Genomic DNA, 14,687 nt, shown 5'->3' on the forward strand with positions numbered 1-14,687 from the left:
CAAATATCAATATCGTCGGAGAGACCGTCCTAAGCCTACTGAGTGTAATAAGTAAAACACGCTGTGAAACTTCGGTAGGCCCATCTTCCCACACTATACACACACAGAGAAAACGTACTTATATCACTGAAACCTTTTCACAACACGTCACATCACTTAGCTATCCCCTCAAGTAACCCACTAACCTTGTCATATACCACAGCCTCACGTCACTTATATGTCCCTTCAATTACCGGTAACCCATAGCGAAACGCAAATTAGACATCAGTCCCGTGTGTCTTGGGCGAAATATCGAAGATAGACCAATTTCCTATTTTGTGGATCTCTTTACACATTTTACAAAGATTGTTCGTTAAGAAAATTTACCAATTCTCGTTTAGAATAGAATGGTCTATGACCCATTAGGATTATCATTCTATAGATTGCTACCTTTCCCAGTTGGAATTTAGAGAAGACAGGCAACTGATTATTAAAATCTGTTAGTTTTCATCCTATCCTCTGTTATTGTAGTCTGCTTCTAGGTCAACAACACAAAATGGAAAGTCCATCAGCTTCCTATTCTTAGAAACATTATCCGCACTGCATTCTTTCAGGTTGTCTTGAAAACAGACGTAGTTTGCGGCCCTTTTGTTAGCAGGGATAAATTTTAGAATACGGTTACCTTTCTTCCCCACTTAGTAATTCATGATACATGATTGAACAATTAGGCCTACATCTTCTCTCATTTGCAACATAAGTTATATAGGACTTCCGAAATTCTTCCACCAACAACACGTGTTCTCCCGATAGACTGCTGAGAATTGAAGAAAGAAGATCAACGAATAATAAACAACGTGAAAAAAATGTCAACAAATAACACAAGAAATATGAAGTACAGCAAGCCGACCATAGGAGGCAGACAGGGCAGGAGATAGTGAAAGAAGAGCGAGAGAGGAAAGGGAAAGGTAAAGGAAAGAGAGAAGGAAATTATGGTCAAGCAGGTAATTTTTTCCCCCCACCCAACCTACCCCTTCTTCCTATATCTCGTAGTGTCTCAGGGTGGGATAACTGGTGGTAACCGTGTTCTGAAATTTTTCCCCATGACTTAAACATTGGACACTTTCTCTTACTGCACAGACTGTAGTTATAGCTAAGCCTAACAAATTTTATCTTTAATGTTTAAGTTGGTTTATACTGTAGTTTTTACTGCTGTCATGCCTTTGAAATTTAATTATACAGTGAATCCTAGTGAATGTTACCAGTATTTCTGTTGGCTAACCAACAGTAGGTCCCCTCGCCCCATCCGCTACTGCTGCTGCTTCCATCCACAAACTTACACGCTTCACCAGATTAAAACTTACATATAATGTTACACTAATAACATTCGATACTCATCCTCCTCACAGTAATTGCTGGAACTGTTGTCCACTTGTATGATAGACCTATTAGATTAGATTAGATTAGATTAGATTTATTTATTTAACCTGGTAGAGATAAGGCCGTCAGGCCTTCTCTGCCCCTCTACCAGGGGATTACAACTATAACATGAACAATAAGATTACAATTAATATTAAATTTACAATTACAATTACAATAAAAATTAAAGTACGACAAGAATACCTGATTAATGAAAGCTAGACATTTTATCATAGAAGTTAAGAACAAAGAATATTTTTGTATTTACTAAATTACAAATTAAACCTACAATAACATAATTCTATAGTGATGAAATTACCGGATATTGAGATATTTTGTGGTCGATTAAAAGAACTATTTACAAGAAACCATGTCTGAACGAGTCTCAATTACTGACCAAGTGCCTAGTAAGTTTGCATTTGAATTGAATTTTATTTCGACAGTCCCTGATGCTAGCAGGTAGCGAGTTCCAGAGTCTTGGCAGGGCTATTGTGAAAGAGGATGAGTATGAAGAGGTGCGATGGGATGGTATTGTTAGTATTGTTTCATGGCGAGAGCGTGTGTTCAGATTGTGGTGGGAAGAAAGGTAAGTGAAGCGAGACGACAGGTACGAAGGAATAGAAGAGTTCAAAATTTCGAAGAGAAAGAGAAGTGAATGTAAATTTCTTTTCTTATCTAGTTTAAGCCAACCTATTGCTTCCAGGGATGGGGTAATATGATCATATTTACGAACATTGCTTACAAAACTTACACACAAATTATGAGCACGTTGAAGTTTCATTTTGTTGTCGCTGGAAAGGTCAGTCAGTAAAATGTCAGCATAGTCAAAATAGGGAAATACAAGGGTCTGCACAAGGGACTTTTTTAAGCAAGAGGGAAGATGAACATTTATCCTTTTTAGCACATGAATAATAGAATATACTTTTCTGCAGGTTTCTGTGATTTGCATGTCCCAGTTGAGATTATTATCCATGTGAATGCCAAGATTTTTTACCGAAGAACTGAAAGGGATATGCACTGTACTTACTTTAACGGGGGAAATGTCGAGGTGCTTTACAGCGTCGGTTTGCCGTTTGTGTCCTAATATGATTGCTTGTGTCTTTCCAGGATTGATATTAAGATGGAATTTCTTTGTCCATGTCACAATCGAGTCAATGTCTTCGTTCAATTTATCTATAGCGTCATTTATTCGATCTAAGCGGGAAGAGATGTAGCATTGAAGGTCGTCAGCATACAAGTGATAGTTACAATGCCTTACATGAGATGTAATATCACTGACATATATTGTGAACAGCAATGGTCCGAGTACCGAACCCTGTGGTATACCTGATGTTATGTTAAGCCAGGAAGAGCTTCGATTCCCGGATACAACACATTGTTGTCTTTCCCGTAAGTAGGATTCGAACCAACTCACAGCAGTCTCTGACAAATGCAGATTTCTCAATTTATGGGTGAGCAGGTCGAAATTTACAGAGTTGAAAGCTTTGCTAAGGTCAAGAAGTGTTAGTATTGTTACTTTATTAGAGTCGATTGCTTCACGAATGTCTTCGGTCACTTTAAGTAGAGCAGTGCTTGTGTTGTGTCCAGCTCTGAAACCTGACTGATACTTGTCGAATAGTTTGTGTTCGTTCATGTAGTTAGTAATTTGTCTGTGTACGATTCTTTCCAGTGCTTTTGATATGGCTGGCAGGATACTGATTGGTCTATAGTCGTTCGGGTCGGTGGAAACTTTGACTTTTGGAAGAGGAAGAACGAAAGCTTGCTTCCATATTTTAGGGAAAGTTGAAGTGATTCAGGAACTATTGAATATGTGTGCAATTGTAGGTATTGCTATGTCTTGTATTTTCTGTATGAGTAATATGCTAATGTTGTCTGGCCCTTGGGCTTTTGTCTTGATGCGTCGGATGGCTTTCATTACGTCAATGGGAGTGACGTCGGTAAAATAGAATTTGTCTCGAGTTGGGGGAGCTGAGTCAGGCAAAACTGTGTCTTGTTTCGTTGTGTCGTTTAAGGTCGGGTCCTTTACAAAGTGTTCGTTCAATCGGTCAAGTGGGATGGGAATGTCTGCTTGTTCACTAGCCCTTCCAAGTCCAATAACCTTCAGATTTTTCCATAATTCAGAAGGGGTTGTGTTGGGTTCTATAAGTTTGTAGGAGTATTTCAGTTTAGCGTTTCTTATTAGTTGAGTCGTTCTATTTCTTACGTGTTTATAGGAGTTAAAATATTCGTCGTTTTTGTTGCGGGTGTATTTTCTATAAGCTAAGTCGCGTTCGGACATCAGGCTACGTATTTCAGTCGTCATCCAAGGGGCTGGGGTCTTTCTGGTACGTTTGGTCTTTAATGGTGCGTGTTTGTCATAAAGTTGAAGTATTAACGTATTGAATAAGTCTACTTTCTCGTCTACAGTTCGTAATGTCCAGATCATGTGCCATGGAAGTTGCGCAGCTTCTTCTTTCAGTGCAATATCATCTATTCTTTTGATATCCCTGTAAGTAATTACTCTAGGAGTCGATTTAGGACACTGCAGATTAAACGATAGATAAATGATATCATGCCCTGATAGTCCTGGTGCAGGCAACTGTCCATGCGTCAGTACTTTGTCGGCATTGTTAGTAATTATCAAGTCCAGTAATGTGTCTGTACCTTCCGTGTGATGTGTGGGAGCTAGGGGTAGGATTACCATATCAAGGCACTGAAAGAATGATTGAAGTCTTTTAGTCGTACTAGAATGTGAGTCAAGTAAGTTTGAATTGAAGTCACCCATGATGATAACGTTCTCATATTGCGGCGTTACGTTTAGTAAGGCGGTTTCGAAATCATCTACGTCATATATATGTGGGGGTTTATATACGACACACACTAGACATTTTGTAAATAAGGTGCAAATTTCAATGAACATGAACTCGGGTTTGGCAGAGTACTGGCTTGGAGAATGATGAATAATTTTAGGTCGCAAATCGGATCTAATATAACCAGCCACCCCTCCGCCTCTCTTGCCCTCTCTGTCATTACGGCAAAGCGTATAGCCAGGAAGGTTTACGAGAGTGGAAGGAAGATTAGGATGTAACCAAGATTCGGAGATAAGAATAACGTGAATGTCTAAAGGTGAGAAGATAGAAGAAAATTCGTCAAAATGACACAACAGACTTTGAGCATTCACGTGAACAACATTAAGTGACAAAGGAGAGAAAGAAAGCGCAGCCTTGATTATGTCTGCGGTACAGGGCAGTGGGCAGGTAGGATTGCTATTGTTCGTGTTAATAGAGGGGACCGGTCTCTGTACACTGACCTCAGGGACTGTCGGGTGAACATGCTGCTTTTTGTTCTCAATTGTACCAACTTATATGCAATTCAAGTTTTTAAATTATTTTCTAGCAATAATAACTTAAAATTACAGTACTAAATGATAAAGAATGTGAAGAAGAAAAATAATTAATTAATAAATAACGTTATTATATAGTAAAAGTTAAAGTGACTTACAGTACTAAATGATAAAAATAAGAATGAAAAAGAATTAATTATTAGGTAAAGTTACTGATAGAGTAAAATTTAATATAGATTGAATATTGCAGTATATTAAAATTAGTTGCCTTACTAGTTTTACGCAGCCGACTCGTTCAGATCATGTCTTCTGGGCATTTAATTCTGTGTTTGTGCTCGCCTACTTTGACAATAATGTCTCCGTCTTGTGTCCACACGTTTTTCAAGCTGTATTTAGTTATGCATTCTTTTAACAGATTATGCCTGGCTTTAGTTAGGTCTTCACGGACCTATATAATTCACATCACATCATTCATAGAACTTGTTTCATTAAACCTCTTCACTAAATTTAGTATTGTTTTTCTACATGGAACTGAGTGACCAGGAAATTTACATCCAAAGTTTCCCATGTTCTGCTACACAATTTTCTTCTCCATATGTATGTTTTCAAAATTTGTATATGTTTACACACTGAATATGTGTTGCAAAGCAAAACACAATGTAATAAATTGCACTTATTCTTAGCTGAGTCACTGTGTGCCTTTACTACAAGTTCTGACGAGGAACGAGGACTGCAATTACAGGGAGGTGGACTTGTGTGAATAGTCGAATTGGCATTTTTAGTGATTAATAGGGACTGTATTTTGTCCTGTGAGGCTGCAAGGTTAAGTAACTTATTGTGGAGTTTTGAAGTAGACTTTGTGCGTGCATATGCATGTGAAGTACTTGACTGGCTGCTCACATGACTCCCCTTTGGCCATGTTAGGCAGAACAAAACATGGACCGATTTAACAATTACACTAATATTTATAATTTAAATTATTTACACTAGAAACTCTATTTAAACTACAGAGTGATTCATATAAAACTCATGATTTTAATTATGTATTTATTTTAACAAGAAGGATGCTAGTAATGTTGTATTGCGTCTTAAATGTACAGAATCCCTGGAACATTTCTTTACCTTTACATTAAGTGCTGAAAATGCCCTCTGTCCGCCTCAAGGCACAGCTGAACACGTCGTTCCATATTTCTGACTGCTGGAGCATTAAATTGTCAATTCCGTTGATTTCACGTGTGATGTTTTCCTTCAGCTTGTTCAAAGTCCGAGGGTTTATAGCGTAGACTCTTTCCTTCAGATAACCTCACAGGAAAAAGTCTGGTGAGGTCAAGTCCGGTGATCTTGGTGGCCATAAGTTCCTAGAGATAATGCGGTCGTCAAAGAAACTTAGGATCAGGACATGAATTCATGTGACATATGACAAGTGATACCGTCCTGTTGACACAGCTCAATATTTTCCAGTTGCTCAACGAATTCCATGAAAATGCGTCAGTACTGTGTGGTGTTCACTGTTCCGTGAAAAAAATTGGACCCACTATTCTCTCTGCTGATAATGTGCACCTAATTCCGACTTGCAATGGGTGCATAGGCATTTCAGGAATGCCATATGGATGTTGTGCAACCTAAATGCCTGTGTTCTGTGAGTTTACGTAGCTGCATAAGTGAAACCATGCCTCGTCTGTGAACCATGTAATGGACGGTATGCCAGGATTTTGAACATGGTCACCTGGAACCAACGACAGTATTCCACTCTTTTAACCTTACCTGGCTCAAGCAGCTCATGAACAGACATCAACCTATACAACACCAAGAACTCCCGCATTGCGAAACAGCTTCACTGCGCCATCTCGTGATAAACACCTCAAGCTCTCCTGCAGGACATGAATGAAACTCCAAGAACTCTCGCGTAATTTGAAAGGTAAATGAAACATTTCGATGTATTCCTGTTCAAATGTATGAATAAAGAAAATCATGAGTTTTATATGAATCACTCTGAAACTCTTGCACACGTCCTGGGATCCTGTCCGCACGGCGAAGCTCTGCGAAACGCTAGACACCACCAAGTACGATCAATTATAGCCACTGCCCTTAAAGATGCCGATTACAACACCTTTGAAGAAGTACATGGTCTCTCCATCACAGGCAGTACACGGCGCATAGATAATAGCTTTCAAGGAATCTACAAAATCTGGATACATAATTGATCCCACTGTGCATTTCGAAACGGATGAGGAACAGCCAGAAGAAGTGGATAATGAAAAAAAGAATATCTACAATCCTACCATTCCCTATTACCTCAAAAAATACCAGCTAAAAGAGCTTGAAGTAATCGGACTTCTGGTTGGAGCAAGAGGTACCGCTACTCTCTTCATGAAAGATGTGTTTAAGAGGCTTGGAATACCCACATCAATTATTCTGATTGTAACCTTAGCTGCATTGAAAGGATCAATTGCTCTCCTGAAGAATCACCTATATTCGAAATCAAACTAAGTTCAGTAACATTCTTTACTTTTTTGTAACACTTACCTTTCTAAAAATAGGTATATTTCCACTAATCTCAAAAAAAAAAAAAAAAAATTATTTGCAGCTATGTACTTGTAAGAATTTCATTGTTAAAACACAATTAATGGTTTTTCATGAACTTGTAAAAATTTCTATGGTTAAGTACTCTTTGTTCCTTGTGGCAGCTCACGAATGGTGAGAAAATAAATTTTTCGCAAAAAAAAAAAAGAATGTAGGACTACATTAGTCACACATTATTTACACTTTTATGTACGTGTTGTGTACTGTAATGCAAGGGATTTTATTTAATAATGCTATACTAGTCTACTTATTTTGTAAATAGTATAATGTTTGATCAATGTAAGATAGTATAAATAATAAAAATAGCGTATTCTAGTGTACGTAGTGTAAAGGGGCTGTCAGATATTGACTACTTTCAAAAGTCGATTGTCAAAGTGCACTTCGTCTCTTAGAATATGCTCTATCCTCAAATATTATTTGTGTAGAATATAATTTTTATTTTTAATATATATCAATTTTCCTTCATCATGTTAATCATTCTTTGGTCCAAATTATCTTATTTAACACTAAATTTTGATTATTTAATTCTTAGAATTGCATATATCTGAACACATCTGTATTGCTATTATTCATAATATGTATTTTTATGCTGGTTAAGTGGAAGGGAAGGCCTAAGGCCTTAACTCTGCCAGTAAAAATAAATCAAATAAGTGAATAAATAATTTAAATTGTAGGAAAGGTAACATCATAGTATCAATCTTTATGACTAGAATGCACTGTGAACAGTCTACAGGGTCTAGTTTTGAACCATGAATAGATTATCAACTACATCACAAACAAGACGCAGATGTTCCATAATAATTAGTACCCTTGATCACATATAGCCTGTAACAGATTGCTCAGCCTTATAGGCTTTGATGGCAATAAATTTAACAATTTCACTATCTAACTACTGCATAGAAGTCACATTATAACTCTCATTTGAATTGTATGGAGCAACTGTACTTCCATGTAGTGGTCGTTCCCAATTGATGGTTGCTGTTCAGAATAATTTCAAGGGGAAAATTGTTCCGGGGCCGAGTATCGATCCTGGGACCTTTTGCTTAGCGCACGAATGCTCTGCTGACTGAGCTAACCGTGGAACTGTACACGACATGGTCACAATTGTTCTCTTTATATCCACACAACTCAAATGGACTGACAAGACGCCAGAACCCAACTTTGAGTGCACACAATTCTGTGTGACTTAAATTGTGGCTTTCTGTTAACGTACCTACAGAAACGAATATATTATGCAAATCTGGCTTTCAGGTAGAAGCTCCCTGTAAAGCAGACTTGAATAATTTCAAGGGAAAAATTGTTCCTGGGCTGGGATATATGCGACTTGTGATGCAACGTTGCCAGTGAAACTGGTCATGGCCTTCTATTAAAGGGAGCTATGCCCATACACATGTTATATGAAGAATTCATCGTTTTTTATATTGTGCTGCTAGTCACCAATTGCATCTAGTACTATTATCAGAAATGGACAATTGATATGAAAATATTTGTGATCATATAATTGATGTTTATGTGGTTGTATACTCTTCCTTGTTTTTACATTAGATTGGATTAGCTAGGTTTAGAACTGAAGTTAAGCTTAATGACCTAATGTTCTTTCTACTATGTGAGTAAAATGTTTACACAGTGTTTGTGACCACTAATGTTCTCATAATTCCGTTTCATTATTCCACATAACTGATTTTGCATTGAACAAGTTTGTGTAAATGGTTACTTGAAAGAATACCTAAGATTTGGCAACAGAAAGAAAACATATTTCTGATGTCTTTTATTTTTATTTTCAGGTATTTGCATCGAGCATACAATTTCTATATCTTTCCCAAACCACAGAGCCGATCATCACCTGATCCACGATTTTTGTGTCAGAGTTCTAGCATTGAGTTCCTTGCCTCTCAAGGATTTGATTTTAACAAATTGTTCAAAGAAGGTTAGTTTTATATATTTAAATACGTGCAGTTTTTATCCTAGTATGTTAAATATATGAGGGAATAGTGTTGATACAGAGTAGATCTGATGTCTTAGGTTGCTTCTAGTATAAGTGTATAAGCATGTAGCTTATTGTCATTCAATGTGGTATTGCAGAAGAAATCAAACCACATAATATTGGAGAAAAAAACAATTACATTTTTATTACAATGAAAAATAAATAATTCGTCTCAATTTTCATGTTGCACTTATAAAATCGGTAGAATTTTGCAAAGAAAATTCAGCTCAAAATATGGTATAAACTTAAGAGAAATAACATTATTTGGCTGGCTCGGTTTGTCCCCTTGTGGGTGATTTACTTCTGCAGAATGTTAAATTAATAAATTATTTCTCGTGGATTACAATGATTTTCCGTATGGTTACGTTTTTATTAATATTAATGTTGCAATTTTTGAAGTTAAAATGACGTGCTACTGAGTTTTGATCAATTTTGGTCGTGTGGTCAGCATGGCACAGAACCACAGCTGAGACAATAGGCAGGACAATACGTGATAACCTAGTCTCATGGGCAGAAGATGAAACTCTTTCATTATTCACATTATATATTGAACTGTGAACCACTTGGATGGAAAGTGCATACTTTACTCACAGAGCTGAGGTGACAAACAGGAATTATTGTCTTAATGTTTTCTGCAAGAAAGTGATAACTTGTGAACTACAAATCCTCCTTAGGAGAAAATGTTCTAACAGAACTGTTATTTTAGCTGCATAAGCACAGTAGAGTTGAATTTTGGCATAGGTGACAAGCAGCAAGTAATTTTGGGTGTACTTTCTTGTTCAGAAACACGTTCCTGTTACATGTCGTAAATCTGTGACACTAAATTCTCTCACTTTACTTACCTTCAAAAGAAGCAATGCTAAGGATTTTGCTTGTCTTTAAAAATCAGTTATTTTTGAGCCAGTTTTACTTGTAAATCTCAGATCTGTTGGTAGGTATGGTAATCATTCATCTGCTAAAGACAACTTTGTGTTAAAAACTTGACGTGATTAATTTTTTAAAGATCCTATAAATTCCATTTGACAGTAATAATGATTATAAATTAAAATACAATGAAAAACTGGTATATAAAATCATTCACATTTAATTAATCCAGAATTAGGGTTATAGTGAAAGGTAATTTCACCAAAGAATATATTTGATGACATATGAAAAGTCTTGTTAGCATTATTACCAACATTTTATGCCATTCAAGTTAATATTATCAAAGTTGATGTCTGAAAGTATGAACAGGGTCTCAGTTTTTCGTTTTCTTATTCCTCAGGCATACCATATTTGACTCAGCCAGAAGAACAGAAACTGAGAGATTATCTGGAAGAAAAACAGAAAAATCGTAGTAATGTAAACAGTTCTCCTGGTAATGATGAAAACTCTCAAATCATTCCCATTCCAGATGAGCATGTTTCTACAATTGAAGACATTTGGTAAGGTTGTATTAATATATACAACATATCCTGAGTACATATTTTTTGCTAATTCAGTGATGTCTAATAAAAAGGGAAGAAATTAATATTAATTTACATATTGAAGTATTTCTTCTTCTCCTTTTTTTTTCTGTATATTTTTACTTTAATTTCATTTTTTTTTATTTATTCCTTCTCCATCTCTTCTTGTTTCCTTTTTTTTCGCAGTAATTGTGCAACAAAATGAATTCATGTGAAACATAATAGAAACATTATCCAGGATGCACCACTGGATGTAAGGTTTTTGGTACATTCCAAATAATAATATATTACACTCTTTTTATCATAAATAATCCAACAGTAGTTTGGTGTCTGTGGTCTGGTCATACCATACCATACCATTCTTGGTTCTGGACCCAAGTATTGTTTCAAGTCCAGCCAAAGGTGAGAAATTTTCAGGACAAAAATATTCCTGTGAAGAGGATCATAAGTGAGCGGTTTTATGTCACACTAACTATGTGACATACTCATATGAAAGAACCTTATGACAGTCTAGTGATTAATGTTGTAGACAAGCTCTTAATGGTATCAGCATAGTTCCTACATCCCTGTGTGATGAATCTGGTGACTGATTCCTGTTGGGTCCTCTAGTGTCTAAAAATAGAATGGTATGAAAATTCCTTTTCTAGGCTTCATCTTCGTCTATTAACCTCTCATTGGTGTAATGAAATTCCTTTTATTTGTGCGCTTAACTCAGAAATGAAAATAAACAGGATTCTGGAAAGGTCTTTATTGACTTTCAGAAATACCAAGCAAAGTATCTTTGTTAATTTTTTTCTTTCATTTGTATTTACAGCTCCCGTATTGAAGAATTTCTGGCTAATTCTGAGCCAGAAGAGTTGGAATTAGATCGTTGCAATGCATTTGTTAGGAAGCTTATTTTTCAAACAGTGGCACAGCGATTTGACAACAAAAAGGTCCAATTGGAATCACGATTGACAGATACTAGGAACCGAGTTCTGGTTGTAACACGAGTTGGAAATGAAGAGGATAGGAAGAAGAAGGAGCAAGAAAAAAGAGAAAAGGAGTTACAAGATCTTGAGGATGCCATTGGATTTACACAAGTTCTGCGGAAAATTTCTCAATCAGTAGGTGTTATGCCCTTAGCATATATAAATTTGTTACCTATTATTAATGCAAAATTCTTTTAGACTACAGACAATATTCAGTATCATTGAACTGATAATATGACATTATTATAAAAAGATTGTCAAGGGGAATTAGCATATGTTCAAATTGTAATGAAATATACTGGTTGAAAAGTAGTGATGCTCCACTGCTTTGGAGTAGTGGTCAGCATGTCTGATTGCGAAACTAGTAGGCCTGAGATCGAATCCTGGTTGAGATAAGGTGACTGGTTGAGATGTTTTCCGGGGTTTTCCCTGAGCTCATTAAGAGCAAATGCTGGGTAACTTTCAGTGGTTTCATTTCGTCATAATTATCACCATCCTCATTCATCCTGTCTACTTCTATACTTATGTCATCCTATCATACGTGGCTAACAATATCCAACCTAATGGGTGCCCCAGCCTCAGAACATTATTATTCATCACAATTGCCAAAAAGTAGGCAGAGGAGTAAATGGCTACACGTCAATATATACTGTGTTAGTATAAAAAAAAGGTAATGACTGTGGTGTTGACATTTGAATGCTTCCAGAATAGTTACATGCGTGTTTTCCCATGCTACGTTTACTGTAATACACAGTCAACATATACAGAACAAAAATGTCGAGAAATCTTAATTGGGGGACACCTTTAAGTACTTTTACGTTCTGGAAATTGGTGAAATTCAGCAATTTTTTTTTCTCAGCAATGAACAAATCTGTAACCTTGGAATGTTACATGCTGAATATACACTACTTTTGCAATTGAAGCCTTGTCCCGAATAGGGATCTAAGCACCACAATCGTCGAAAACGAGTTATTAGTGAAATAGGAATCTATGATAGTTTCTCTATCATATGGAGACATTTGTCAGCAGCTATGGCAACTACATTAGGTTGAAATTTCAAAGCTGAAGTTGGTTCGCTGTGAAAGACGGATCTAGCTCCAGTCAGTTTTTCTTAAATTTCTCAAAAGAATAGAATAGAACCCTATTCGGGGCAAGGCTTCAATTCTATACTAGTATAGAATATATATGAATATATTAACTGGATATTGTGAACATTCCCAGGACAAACTTTGAAATTTCTTATTTTTCAATTGAAATCCTTACACCCTTAAAACAAATTTCCTTTACATTTTAAACTCTTCTACAAGAAATATAAAATATAATTATGAACAAAAATCTTATTCAGTGAGGATGTTACTACATCACACGATTTAAGTCAGTTTAAATACAATGTTTAAAAGAGATAGTTTTGCTTACTTTTCTTTCCTCAGTAAAAGTGTAACATATAAAAGGAAATAAGTGACATAGATTGCTTTACCCAAACCAGTATTGCAATTTTCGGTTTTAACCCTTTTTACACTCTTATATAATGACCATACCGAAATAGCTACGACTTAATTCTTTTACCCACTTGTAGAATTTTTCTTGTATATTCACCTGGGGAACAAAACTCCATTTCACAAGAAAATGACTTAACCTCTTTTGCCCTAACATCATCAATTTATAGTCAGTGATTTTCGTATATGACACTGCTTTTCATTGTATTCCAGGATAAGTTCCACCTGCAAGCAGTAAAAAAATGAATGAATTCAACTATGAAACTTCCCTTAGGCCTATTTATTTTTGTGCAGCCTATGTCCTTGGTGATTTAGGGGGTGCCATTCTTTTAAATGAATATGGATTTGAAGTTTGATTGTTCAACCTGACTCAGAATGAAGAACTTTCAAGATTCTAATATTGTTGTAAAATTCTGAAGACTTTACAAGGTTTTCAAAATTTGTAGAAATTGCAGAACTGAGTTAAAAGTGTTAGGTATTCATTGACATATGAGTAGTCAATAGATTGGCATATGTAATGTATGTATTTGTAATGTATCTGTGGTTGTTAGTAACATTTTATTGGTAAATTTATTGATTAATTTGGGTTTCTTTTAGAGTATTAATCTTCTAAAACCTGAACTATTTTGGAAACGAATTCCTTTAAGTTGTAATTTTTTCAAATATTTTCTTCTTTTTAACACGTATTTATTCCTCCCCCTCCCTTTCCTCTCATATTATAGAATTTTTAACTCAAGTGTTATTCATAAATAAAATTTATTGATTTGTTTCAGGGAAAACTTGTTATAGGACACAACATGCTTCTTGACATATGCCATGTGATTCATCAGTGTTATTTTCCATTGCCCGAAGATTATTCAGAGTTCAAAGAAATGGTGAATTGTGTTTTCCCGAAATTATTGGACACAAAATATATGTCTAGTTTGTCGCCATTCAAAGATAAAATTAGTTCGAGTATATTGACACATCTATATAAGACCTTATCAGAGGACCCTTTCAAAATGTATTCAGCAGGTAAGTAATATTGGTAATACATTAACAGTCTTACTAATAAACCGTGTATAGTTTTTATACGAGACTTATGCAGAGTTGAGATAGAAAACGTTACTAATAAACCGTGAATAAGCTATGGACGTATAAACAGGCTGTAACTATACAATGGGAATTGCTTTGCAGTAGTTATATACACGAAACCCCTTGTTTAAGCGTTGTATATAGGGAAAAAATGGCCACCCCTTTAACAGCTGTTCGTATCGACTGTCATTTTATGATGATGTTTACCTTGTAACCACAGAAGAACAAACCAAAGATCATAGAATTATTAGAATAATATTGCTGTAGCTTGTACTCTTTGACCAAAATGTAGTGTGATAATCGATTAGAGCCAGTTGTACTATCGATATTTAACACGCCACACTAGAGCGCTCTACCGGATCCAGTAGAGAACTTCAGATATTACCTTTTGTAACGAAGTAATGACGAAACTATGAC

General features: G+C 35.8%; 1 protein-coding gene across 5 annotated transcripts in view; it reads left to right on the plus strand.

The window, feature by feature from the left end:
- Positions 1 to 14,687, plus strand: part of LOC138706010 (poly(A)-specific ribonuclease PARN-like) — a 66,509-nt gene that overhangs the window by 557 nt on the left and 51,265 nt on the right. For all 5 annotated transcript variants that reach the window (XM_069834889.1, XM_069834888.1, XM_069834892.1 and 2 more), the window contains exons 3-6: positions 9,085 to 9,227; positions 10,549 to 10,708; positions 11,544 to 11,835; positions 13,970 to 14,210. In XM_069834889.1, the coding sequence (XP_069690990.1) occupies positions 9,085 to 9,227; positions 10,549 to 10,708; positions 11,544 to 11,835; positions 13,970 to 14,210 (836 nt within the window). The remainder of the gene's footprint in view (positions 1 to 9,084; positions 9,228 to 10,548; positions 10,709 to 11,543; positions 11,836 to 13,969; positions 14,211 to 14,687) is intronic.

The sequence above is a fragment of the Periplaneta americana genome, chromosome 9 (genome assembly GCF_040183065.1).
Source record: "Periplaneta americana isolate PAMFEO1 chromosome 9, P.americana_PAMFEO1_priV1, whole genome shotgun sequence".
NCBI lineage: Eukaryota > Metazoa > Arthropoda > Insecta > Blattodea > Blattidae > Periplaneta > Periplaneta americana.